The sequence below is a fragment of the Channa argus genome, chromosome 2 (assembly GCF_033026475.1).
Source record: "Channa argus isolate prfri chromosome 2, Channa argus male v1.0, whole genome shotgun sequence".
NCBI classification, from domain to species: domain Eukaryota; kingdom Metazoa; phylum Chordata; class Actinopteri; order Anabantiformes; family Channidae; genus Channa; species Channa argus.
Genome location: NC_090198.1, coordinates 17,692,993 through 17,705,493, shown reverse-complemented (window position 1 = coordinate 17,705,493; position 12,501 = coordinate 17,692,993). Strand labels below are relative to the sequence as shown.

Sequence of the window (12,501 nt, the reverse complement as noted above, 5' to 3'; positions counted from 1 at the left end):
GCAGGAGGTCCTGGGGGTGTGGAGAGGGAGGGACTGAGGAATGTGTATGGTTACCAGCTCCTTCCACATCCACCACAAAATTAAGGAATTTGAAATTTCTGTTGTCAAGCTCAGTGTGACAGCTGCTCTGCTGGGCATTAATGCTGCTGGGAGACATTGGACAAGCTGTTCTGCACTACCAGCAACTGTCTGGCAAGAACACATGAAACCAAACAGAGAATCTTTTTCACAACCCTACTGATGATGTGGTTTGGCTCTGAGTTTGTAGCTCCTTGGGGAAAAATGAAATGCTTGCATGTTGAAATATGAGAAACCACAAAAGCATTGCAGCAGTTTTCACTCTTTTTGTATTAAAAGGGAGCCACTTCATACTGTAGCAGTGGTGTTTTCTATCAAGAAGTCTCTAATGTGCATCTTTAACGTCAATTCAATGTAAAGTATGGCTATAGCTAATTACTTTAAAGAAAATGTTCCATATGAGTTAAATGTCTTCAAATGTATTAATTTTACCTTAAAGCCAAGTTGGAGAGATGTTTCTCTTTTTTCACATACATTCTCTTTATAGCAGGGAAAAAACTATACCATATTTTATCACTGCTTTCTGCTCCCAATTTACAACCAGCCATAAACCAACATATACATATGACCAGTTAGTGACAATAGAACAAGGGCTACAGCAAGATAATTATAAATACAAAGATAGGTTTACACATAGGTTTACAAATTTGAAACACTTATATCCTTTATAAATACATGTAGTAATAGTAGTAATTATTACAGTTAATATTTTTAATAATGATTCAGTGTTAGAAAACTGTAAGCTTAACAGACCTATTGTCAGATTATCTGATCTAACATGTTAAATTCATAATGGAAAACAGCAAATATTCACATTTACAATCTGGCACAAAGGAATTTTTTGCTCCTTTGCTGAAAAAAATACTTAAAGTATTAATCAGTCATTGGTTGATTATTCAACTAATTCTCTCAGCTGGGCACCTCGGATATAATGAATAATAATGATGATGAGGATGACAACATATTTAGGTTTGTAGTACTAGCAGCAGTAATGGGCTATGTAATGTAACTACTATACCGCCCCCTTCTGACTCTATTTTGCAGTTGCCAGTCCGGCTACAACAATTGACGTCATCAGTGCGACGGAAGATGATTTTCTAAAGGGAAAAAAAAAAAGATAATTCTGGCTGATTCATTGTAGCCAATAGGTTTGACTCGACTGCACATAGAAAAAAATACTCTACTGAATATCTGAACAGTTTCACAGTAGGTAATTGGACTTTTAACTTTAACACAAGGACCAGCTTTTATAAGACAGGTCGGGATGGAATCAGTGTAAACTGTTTGTTGCTTGTTTGATTTTTGGTCGACATGACAGAGGCTAACTTAGCCTGAGCGTGCTAGTAGCACGTTAAGTGCTAACGCTGATTGTTCGATTTGATGTTACCAGGTTCTTAACTTGCCTTTTGTTGTTGTTTACAGCCTTAGTTATACAAATACATTTCCACACGTATCAAAGATTGTTGCGTGATTATGCTCCTCTTCACCTCTTAAGTTGATCCTTTTATCGTTGCTAACTCGCGATTTGCTTCCTAACTTGCAACCTTCAGTTTTGATTAGGATTTCTTCAGGACGAAATTGAAATTTATTTTGGTTTGCGGTCAGTTAGAATGAAAGATTTAGTAATAGTTACATCTTTTGAGTTAATTAATGTTTTTTAAGAATACCGTCATAAGAGTTTATCCACAGTACTTCGTGTATTTAGCGTTTATTAAATTAATACAGTTTGGGAAAAAAGTTATAATTTGCCTTCTCAGCAAATTAAAGCCCCTCGGGCCTTCAATTTATAAACTCATGTGATTTAAATGTGTCAAATATGTTTTAAAATCTTTGTCCTGCGATACTAGCCTAGTTATCCATAAATGATTTATGTGCAATTTTATTTATTTATGTGATTTATGTATGTCCAAAAAAAAAGTAATACTCAAATACATTGTTTTTAATGTCATTACTTTACACATTGCTGTATATTTTACATGCAAAAAAAGCCTTTGTTACTGTTTAACAGATTCTGATATGGACAGGCTGCTGAGGCTTGGAGGTGGAATGCCAGGGCTTGGCCAGGTAACACAAAGGCTGCATTGCCATACAGTTAAAGACAATAAACAAATGTATCTAATGTTGTTTTTAATGGTTCCCAGCATAACAGGGATGCAGTTTCTTACCCTAAACATACCAAAAATCACACATCTTCTGTGACGCTCAACCAAATTATTTCAACCAGTCTTAAAATCTATATCCTAAGTACGTTGTAAAAATTTAGTATGAATTATATCAGCAGGTATACTTTGTGTTTAATAAATAAATAAACAAACAAACACACACACACACACACACACACACACACACACACACACACTCACTCACACTGTAATTCTACTTTGACTCTTTAGGGCCCACCAGCAGATGCACCAGCTGTGGACACAGCAGAGCAGGTGTACATCTCCTCTCTGGCCCTGCTCAAGGTAATGATGTCATCTGCATTAAACATTATCTTTCAAAGTTTTATTTTTTTTAACACTTGGTGCTTCTTTTTTTTTTTTATAAGATGTTGAAGCACGGGCGTGCTGGTGTGCCGATGGAGGTTATGGGATTGATGCTGGGAGAGTTTGTTGATGACTACACAGTACGAGTGATTGATGTATTTGCCATGCCCCAGTCAGGAACAGTATGTATTCTCTCTAATATCACATTTCTAATAACACATTTCTAAAAAGCTTTAATAGTTTGCGGATATTGCTGGAAAAGTTAGTTTAGAGTTGTACTGGTAACCATTTCTTGTTGTTTAATTTTTAACATTTACATTTAGTCATTTAGCTTTTATCCAAAGGGACTTACAAGTGAGTTTTAACATGGTTCACATTAATTTAAAAAGATGTGGCAGTAGTAGCGCTGATAATAGTAAACAAGTTTATAAGCAACGTTAGCTCTGCAAGTAGAGAGAAATAACCTATGTGTGTCCCCAGACATCTGACAGCATAGATTAAAAGAAAGGAAGCCTCCTTTTACAATTTCTGGTAATGACAAAGAAAAACATGAGTATTCCATTTTCTTGCTGAACAAGCAAACTCAATAATTTCAATTACTATATTACTCTTTACATTAACATGTATGAAAATGCTGCTGTTGCTCAAAATATGGCAACTACAATAAACATGCCAGATTTTTGTTATCGCAGAACTCCTGAAGTACGTAATATTACTAAATGCATTGTTTGGTTTATTTATGGTTTTCTACATACAGTTCTGTTTATCTGACAATTCTGTACTTCCTAGGGTGTTAGTGTTGAAGCAGTCGACCCTGTATTCCAGGCTAAGATGTTGGATATGCTGAAGCAGACTGGAAGGTGAAACTAACAAACATTCCCCATTTCAGATTTAGCCAATAATGACCAAAAGCTGCTAGAAATGTAATTGTTGAAATATCAGTTTTAGAATTTTCCTATTAAAAACTTTCTAAGGCTATTGAATACTTTTACATGATTTTTTTTTTATCTAACCATTTTTCAAGCTAATATTATAATTACTGTTTTCTTACATTGCTCATCAGACCAGAGATGGTGGTGGGGTGGTACCACAGTCACCCTGGTTTTGGCTGTTGGTTATCAGGCGTGGACATCAACACGCAGCAGAGCTTCGAGGCCCTCTCAGAGAGAGCTGTCGCAGTGGTGGTTGATCCCATTCAGAGCGTCAAAGGAAAGGTAAATCAGTACCTCTCAACCATTATACACATTTAGCTATGAATGAATGAATTACAAATAAAACTTTATTTAGTAAATTATGTTCATGTGAGGGCCTTGTCTTCTTCAGGTTGTTATTGATGCCTTCAGATTGATAAATGCCAACATGATGGTGTTGGGTCATGAACCCAGACAAACCACATCCAACCTGGGTCATCTGAACAAGCCCTCAATCCAGGTAAAGTTGTATATGACATTATTAACTTAATTAAGGAATATGCTGCTTTTTCTTTCTTTTTTTAAATTTTAAAATACAGAAAGTATGTTGAAAATATAACTTAACACTGTTACCCTACTGTCGTCATTAAGGTGAGTGATATAATATCTGAATCACAGTCGGCAAATGACACAATCACCTTAGTCTGTTTTGGTAGTGTACACCATCTTTGTCTCTACACCATCTTGTTGTACAGACAGAAAGTGCGAATTACTACATTTAATGGGGCTCAGTTCTGTCTTTATGTTAGTCATGCAAACAGGACTGAATTCTAAATTAGTGGAATATCAAGTCTAATATGCCAAATGTTTCTCTATTGGTAATAATATGTCATTTCACAACAACCAACTAGCTCTTTTTTTGATGTTACTATTTAGTGTATTGTAACATTTTTTTTTCATGATTTTAGGCTCTAATTCATGGACTTAACAGACACTACTACTCCATCACCATTAATTACAGGAAAAATGAGCTGGAGCAAAAGGTTTGAGAAGAAATGTTTCATCCTTTTTTAAATTTTTGAGGGCTTTCAATAGAACATCTGAAAAATGACTATTATTCTTTAGATGCTGTTGAATCTGCATAAGAAGAGCTGGATGGAGGGTCTGACCCTGCAGGACTACAGTGAGCACTGCAAGCTCAATGAGACAATTGTCAAGGAAATGCTGGAGCTGGCTAAGAACTACAATAAGGTACACAATCGAGACCTCGATTAAAAATCTTTTTAATAACAGATATCGCCATTCTGACTCAACAAACCATGTTAACGCAATAATACAGATTATAATAGTGTTGTAACCAAGAAGATCAAGAGAGTATAATTTAATTAAACTGTATATTGAGGATTAGCAGCAGAGGATTAGTGCACTGCTTTCTGCTGTGTGTGTGCAGGAAAATTGCCAGTTTGTCAATGCTCATTCATTTCTATCATACTAGTGCTTGTGTTTAACTAGTGCGAGCATTCATGCTGTATTTCTTTATTATACCATTCTTTGGGTCTTGCATGAACACAAAAAATGTGTTCCTTCAAGCAAAGCAAATGGCAAAAGGTGCTACATGTATATAGGTTTTTTTGACGCCTTCTCCTCCTAACTGCTGAGATGCTGTTCTGTTCCACATTAGGCTGTTGAAGAGGAGGACAAAATGACCCCAGAGCAGCTGGCAATCAAGAATGTTGGAAAACAGGTTAAATGTCAAATTTCAGATAAAAACATTTATTTATATATACACACACACACACTATTGTTTATTTTCTGTAATATCACAACTGCTATTTTGTTTTGATTATTATTATTCTCATCTCTCTGCAGGATCCTAAGAGGCACTTGGAAGAGCATGTAGACGTCTTAATGACATCCAACATTGTTCAGTGCCTAGCTGCCATGTTGGATACTGTAGTTTTCCAGTGATGGCTCTTTTTGTGTGTGTGTATAACTGTTAATATTGCAACCTGTTTCCTTTTATATAAAAATAAATCTATGTATGAGTTAAAGACATTAGTGTGTCTCATTTGAGTTGGACAGTGTTGATTATACATTATTTTGCTTCGCATTTCATCTTTTTATTTACTAGCCCCTTTTTAGTTTTCAAACTTGCATACAGGGTGCTTTAACATTTGAAGTATTGTACAGGGATGTCATATTAACAACAAACACATTGTTAATAGATGTTAGTTTTATTACACCCTGATTTATCCACAATTCCTAACGGCGAGAACACACTTATGATAGTTATAAACAACATGGCTTCAGTGTTCTGATTAAAGCACAGCTGCTTAAGTGGACTCATTGGTGTATTGATGTAACATCCATCCTAACCACTGGGTGGTGTCACCTGGAAAAAAACTAGGCAGTTATGATGGAACAATTGTAATTGCAGATGTGCTTACTTTTTTTTCCAATTAAATGAGTTCACTTGAAGGTTTTAAACATTTCATCCAAGTTACTGTTCAAAGATGATGCATTGTTAGGCAGGAATCTGATATAACACTTGCCAAGAAATATTTGAAAGTCAAAATCTCTGATTTCCCTCTATCCACTGTGATGACTCATCGATTCCACTCTGAAACGTCTGTGAATTTACGCTATTGAGTTTCTGTTGTGTCTGAATTTTAAAAGAAGGATTGATTTAAAAAAAAAAAAAAAAGATAAAGCTTCATCTGTGATGACCAAGTTTACAAATCCCCTGGGTAATAATTTGATGGATTTCTCTGATGTCAGCATCCAGAGGAGCATTTGGAGATTGTCAACAATAGCTTACAAAACTGAGTGCTGTTTTGTTCTCATAGTGGGACCTGGGCCTAACAGCCAATATTTCTCACAGTTTAAAGAAAAGTCTCCATAATGGACTCACATGATCTCGGTCAGTGACAGCGAAATGGAGCATATGGTCTCTCTCTCGTGCCTGTACAGTTTATACTAACGAGAAATAGTTAAAGGATATGGCCTCCTTCCATTCTGTAAAGGACTTTCAGTTTACATTATGTATTGTTCTGACTGAAATCTTTGCAAGGACGGAATGGATTTATCTCTGTGAAAATCAAATGCTGGCAAAAAAAAAAATTCAAACTGGGCCTCACCTGATGATAAATTCATGACCAAATTCCAGCTGCATACTGTAGGTCTGTCAGTGTTACAACTGCTGCTTTTAATATGTTAAAGAACAAATTTAAGCTGCGGTTGTATTGAATAAATATTCAGATGTCTTGCCAATGAAATTAATTCGGTCTTAAAAAGTTATGAGAACTTGTAAACAAATGTTCTGTGCAGTAGTGGCGCAGGAAGGTAGAGCGGTTGTCCACCAATCTCGCAGTGTGTATGATTGTGAGTGCGAATGGGTGAATGAGAAGCAGTGCCAATAGGTAGAAAAGCGTTATATAAGTGCAGACCATTTAAGATCAATGTCAATGTAATACTAAATAATTGATAATGGTCCTGCATCAACATTGAAAACTTACGTAATATCCTTCTATTACCTTAATTCACCTTTAAAAATATATTTTACAAAGCCAGTGATGGGAATATATATTTTTAGGTTCTAAAAGTCTATGTGCATGAGTTGAAATGCTCTTTAGTTTCATTTAGTTTCCATTAGAGTCATTGTTTTCTTTTAGCCGTCTGAAATTGTGATATTTTCAGACAGAGTTCATTGTGTTGAAAATGGCAGGAGATGTCTGACTGAGATTACAGACTCACATGTAACCTGTGCGTTCTCCATAGAAGCCATATGGAACAACCACACAATGTTATCTTTTGGGGGGCTGTGATAACAAGGCTCAGTGTGTCTCATGTCTGAACCAGATTTTTGTCACTTTCAGAACACAGGATAAGATAAGCTTCATCTACTGCCTGCTTTCTTCTCCTTGGTTGACCAAGGAAGTGTGCTGCTACTTTATGGTTGTGAGTGCACGTATAGCCGGGCTTTGTGTATGACTAATGCTGGAGTTGTAGTCAGACATTGTCCACTTGTCTAACCGTTCCAATTTTCCTCCTGCTGAAGTTGGCTCTGTACAGAATCTTCTCATGTTTGTTTCTTTGCAGAATCTAGAGCAAATGTTTTTCCTGTTTTGTTCATGTGTTAAACTGCTTGCAGGCAGAAGAATTACGGTAAACAGGGGGGCTGCAAAGGCTGTAATAAACACTGGTGCCATTTGGTGCGGCTTAAAAGTACAGATCACTCCCATGAGGCCACAGCCAAGTACACAGCACTCTGCCCTGCCTCAGTGGACGTGAGCCAGAAGATGACAGAGTTAAGGCTTTTTAAGTGCGTGCTTGAGCAGTTATGGGTCTCATAAAAGGGAACCTTACAGGATGACAACTGCAGATCTTTTGAAATATTTTGTGGCAGTGTCAGGGATTTTGAAACAAGACAGGGAGGACAGTATACTTTCACATCCAAAATGGTTTTCTTGACAATTGTTTGTCCTCTGGTTAATCTTCTGGCTTTACCACGTACAGATAAGTTTCACTTAGTGTGGTTAGTGTGGGAAAAAACATTTGGTCCCCCACTGTCACCACAAGATTGTGGTTTAGACTGTAATCTTACATCAGTTGTTGTCATACTTGGTCTATTCCCTTGGCACTCAGGAGAGTTTATGATTTCTATAATGTTCAGCATTTTGGTTTATGACCAAATACCTGCAGGACTAATATTGTCAGTGGTTGTGTGCTGATAAGCAAAAGCATGGCTAACACACTGCTGTCACAAATGGTACAGCGTCACAGATCCACGAGCATGACTGACTTGACACAGTTATGTTCAAAAGTTAGTACACCTCTTTTATTTTTTATGCTGTTTTTGTGTAAAAACTTCATCTGATCATATCCGGTCTTAGTATTAGGCAAATACAAGCTCAGACAAACAACAACATACAACCTTTGTTACAGCCCATCTATTTATTTTTGTTTATGTGGTCAATATTAACAACCACCCTGAAATTTAGTTTGTAGATCCACCTTCAGCAGCAATAATTTGAAGGAATTTTTCCTCTTGTATGTTATTTGATATTTTTGTATTGTCTATGTTGTTATGCAATGAACACGCCCAGAGGAAATTCTTGTATGTGTTAGCATACTTGGCTAATAAATCGGATTCTGCTTTTGTCAGTCTCTCACATTTTTGTGGAGGTATTTTGGCCCCTTTTTCTTTACAACTTTGCTCCAGTTTACTGAGCTTTTTGGGGAATTCACTTATCCAAAGCCCTCCTAAGGTCCTGCCACACAATTTCAGCTCTTGTTTTTTTTGTATTTCTATGAGCATTGTGCGGTCTGACCTTGGGGGGTTGAATGTGCTGGGACATCCACTGATGGGAAGATTGAAAACTGTCTTAAATGCTTTCCACTTGATGTGCCGCAGCAATAGCCTGTCTAAGAACATTCCTTATGTCTTTCCCTCTTGGATTTGGGTTAACACACATCTGAATGATCCAAAACATCTGCTTTTATAGAGGTCAGCGCACCTGATGATTAGTAGCACCTGGCTGTAACTTCCTTGCTTAAACCTATGGAAGCAGTAAGGGGTACTCAGTATTGCCAATATGATTATTTCTTATTTGTTGTGCTGTTGTTAATTAAATAATGGCACATTAAAAAAATGGCAATGACAATAAAAAAATGTTATTGTTCAGCTGAACTTTTATTTTAAATCCTACTATGATCAGATGATTTTTATTATGCGGGGGTACTAACCTTTAAACATGACTGTAAGCTAAATAGTTTAGAAAAAACGTGAAGATTTGAAAAACAAAACTTTATTCACTTGATGCAGTGATCAAATGAACAGCTAACAGCTAATAAGCGGAACTGTAGGTAAAGTCATTCTGCACATGTGGGTGAGCACACGTATTGAACCATTTGTGCTCATTCATCATTGAAAATGCTGCATATGATGCACGTGTTCATGGTGTACTTAGCACATATGGAGGAGCAGCCCTTTGGAGTGATAAACACCGGTGAACTATGATCTGCTTTTGCGCTCTCCACAGAGCACTTTCTCCACCTCAACTGAAGTTCACTTTTCTGCTCTGCCCATTAAATTGGCATTTTAATGTAATGCAGTCTGCCAAGCAACTGTGATCTGTCAGGTTGGAGTCTGACTCCCTGATCCATCAGGCAGAGGTTTTAGCTTTCTCAGCACATCCGTTCAGCCAAGAAATAAACATCTGCATAGCGCAGCTCATCTGCAAGGGCAGCTCATACCTGTATTGCCTTCTGGCAAATACTAAGGTATACAAAATGAAAAATGATGCCTGTTGCTGTCAGAGCGGAAAGGGCATCCTAAATCTGTGGAATGTGGACTTTATGTGCATCAAGGTCTAAATCAGTCAGACAGAAATCTTGAACAATCACTAATTGTCTAGTGTCAGTGCTAGTGGCATACAACACAACCCAAATGAAAACATAAACGAATAGCTTAGATGGTAATGCTTCCTGCAGCATGAGATTTCCACCACATTTCCCCAGAGGAATTCCTGTGGTGTCAATTTATCCCTTAAAAGGACTGAATGAAAGTGAATGGATTTACTGAAGCTGTTATCGGACAAAATATTCTATTGGGTAAATTGGACAGCAAACTGGGAACACACTGAGAATGGCATAAAGATAATGTGATGAGAATTAATATAATAAGGATAGAACACAAAAGTTTACGTTGGTTAATGTAAATGCAAATATGAATTTTTATAAAATGCAGAAATCATAACATTATTTGAAACAGCTGTTTATGGTGAAATTTATTTTATTCGAATGCATACTGTATATATAGATAGTTTCAGTTGGTAGTGTTGGTAGTTGTCCTTTTTTGGGGGATGTGGTTATTTTTCTTTTTTTAAAGCAGAGAGCAGATGAAACAACGCACCAAAGATGTTTGAATCTGTGATCTTGCAAGAGGGGTACTCACCACAGAAAGCCCACAGCTGGCCTGGTATTCAAACCAGGGAAGCAGCAGTGCTATCCATCCCACCACTGTGCTGCCCTCTTGACAAAATAATAAAAGAAAAGATTTAGAGATATGGAAGGATGAGACAAGCCACTGAATATTATGTGAATGTTCACTGAAGTCTGAACAGCCATGTCCTGCAAAAGAAGGCAGGGAGAATTGGCTTGAGGTGATGTGACTAAGGGAAGTGTATCTAACATGTGTTTTTTTTGTGTTCTTTCTTGTGTTCAAATTCAGAGTGGATTCTCAGAAAGCCAGTTCAGTTCCAGGTCCTCCTTGACTTGTTGATACTGATGCCATTGAGAGGACTGGTGCATGAAGAGACAGATTAAGGTTCCAGAAACCTTTGCATGTTTTAACTCAATATCTTTGTTTCCATATTGTCACTATCCTTTCACATTTTTGCTCCGTACTTTTAAAAAACTCTTTATTTGTATCCTGCTGTTTTTGGACCTATAAACTATATACAGTCCGAAACACAGTCTACAGATGTTCGTTTATGCAGCAGTGTAATTGGGGAACTCATTGGGCAGTGTTGAACTGTTTGAAACCGCTGATTCGTGGGAAACAAAACACTGACTAAGACTCCATTTGTTTTCAGGCATCTGCAAAAGAGCTCACATTCAGCAGGAAAGCAGGAGGCAATAATCCAGACCTGTAGACACACAGGGAGCCTACTGACCCACAATTTCTTATAATTATGTGAAGTCATTTCTCCCCATGATTACCCTCTTTGTCTGTTATGCAATGTAGCCATATGCCTCCAATCTGCAGGGGACATTTAAGAGAAAATAAGCACAAGACTTTACCAGAATCTGTTGTCTAGTACAGATAAACATGTCAGTGAGTAGCTCCCCCCTCAAAGTATTTGTTTAAAGATTGCTTTTGTAACATGGGATAGACAAATGATGGGGAGGGGTGCCTGAGGATGTGGTTTTAAACCAGTCCACATAGGCTGCCCAGAGCAGTTCAGAATCTGTCATTTAAGCCCTGGTAATGATTTACTCCTACCGACAAATGATAGAAAATAGAAAGCATTTCAGACAACAAATCAACTTAAATCATCTGCTACGAGAGATGTTTGCGCTGCTCTATGCTTGTGTGTATGTTCTTCTGTGGGTTTCCGAGACTGTTGCACCCCTCATCCTTTACTACCTGTAGCTGTGCTCTGACGTCACTCATTTCTCGGACTAACTTTTCTACTCCTCTCTGTTATGTTACTCATTGCGCTTGGCATGATGATGTCATTGTCCACTGAGTTTCAACCACAGCAAAGGGCCTGCAGAGATGAACCGAGTGGGTGTGTGTGAGTTTTAGGACGTGTACATAATGGACTGGCTGCGTTTGCACAGGGAAGAGGCTCATGTTGAACAGAACCACAAAAGACAGGTGCTGTTTTTCATCGGTCTAGTCTTGAGGAACTCACCGTCTGGGTCAGTGTTATTTGAGTCAATATTGAACTCTGTAACACACATGCACACATTAGAAAAAATAAGGATGACAGTATGTTTCTGTCATCCTTTAATTCACAGTTATATAAAATGGCCCTCCTTTCAAAATGGCAGCACAAAAATCTGGGCCCCATTCATATCCCATTCTATTTTTTCACATCCATTGTCCCGCCTGTAGAAATAACTGAATCCTCAAAGCTCATGCAGTAATGAAGTCTTTCTAATGCATTTAAGAAATCTTATCGCAGCCCATTTTTCTTAAAATAATGCAATGACCACATCACAATGAGTTTTACAGCATTATTTCTGTTTTTTTTTAGATCTACATTATATGCACAGAAAGCAAAGATGGACATGTTACACTGGCCCTATTGCCACTGGCAATAAGAAAGGAAGTTTGTATGACTGTATTGCAGTTTAATCTGCGCAATAAAGGTGAATTTGTGTTAGCCCAGTCTCTGGAACATAGAAGTTGTATAAGATAACTTAAATGTAAAGGCACAATCCATATACAGTCCCCTCTAAAAGCATTGGAAGAATAAGGTGATTGTTTACTGTACACTGAACACATTTGGGCTTTA

The 12,501-nt window shown here is 37.4% G+C and overlaps 1 protein-coding gene across 2 annotated transcripts; it reads left to right on the top strand.

Moving 5' to 3' along the window:
* Positions 1-1,145: 1,145 nt before the first annotated feature.
* Positions 1,146-5,530, top strand: psmd14 (proteasome 26S subunit, non-ATPase 14). 2 transcript variants are annotated; one of them, XM_067496068.1, is made up of 11 exons: positions 1,146-1,288; positions 2,087-2,142; positions 2,472-2,543; positions 2,627-2,746; positions 3,354-3,424; positions 3,628-3,778; positions 3,888-3,995; positions 4,444-4,518; positions 4,601-4,726; positions 5,157-5,219; positions 5,345-5,530. In XM_067496068.1, the coding sequence occupies exons 2-11, from the start codon at positions 2,095-2,097 to the stop codon at positions 5,441-5,443; spliced, it is 933 nt and encodes a 310-aa protein (XP_067352169.1). In that variant the 5' UTR covers positions 1,146-1,288; positions 2,087-2,094; the 3' UTR covers positions 5,444-5,530. The 2 variants fall into 2 exon arrangements, with proteins under 2 accessions (XP_067352169.1, XP_067352170.1); XM_067496069.1 differs by having other exon boundaries at positions 1,153-1,284.
* The last annotated feature ends 6,971 nt before the right edge of the window (positions 5,531-12,501 follow it).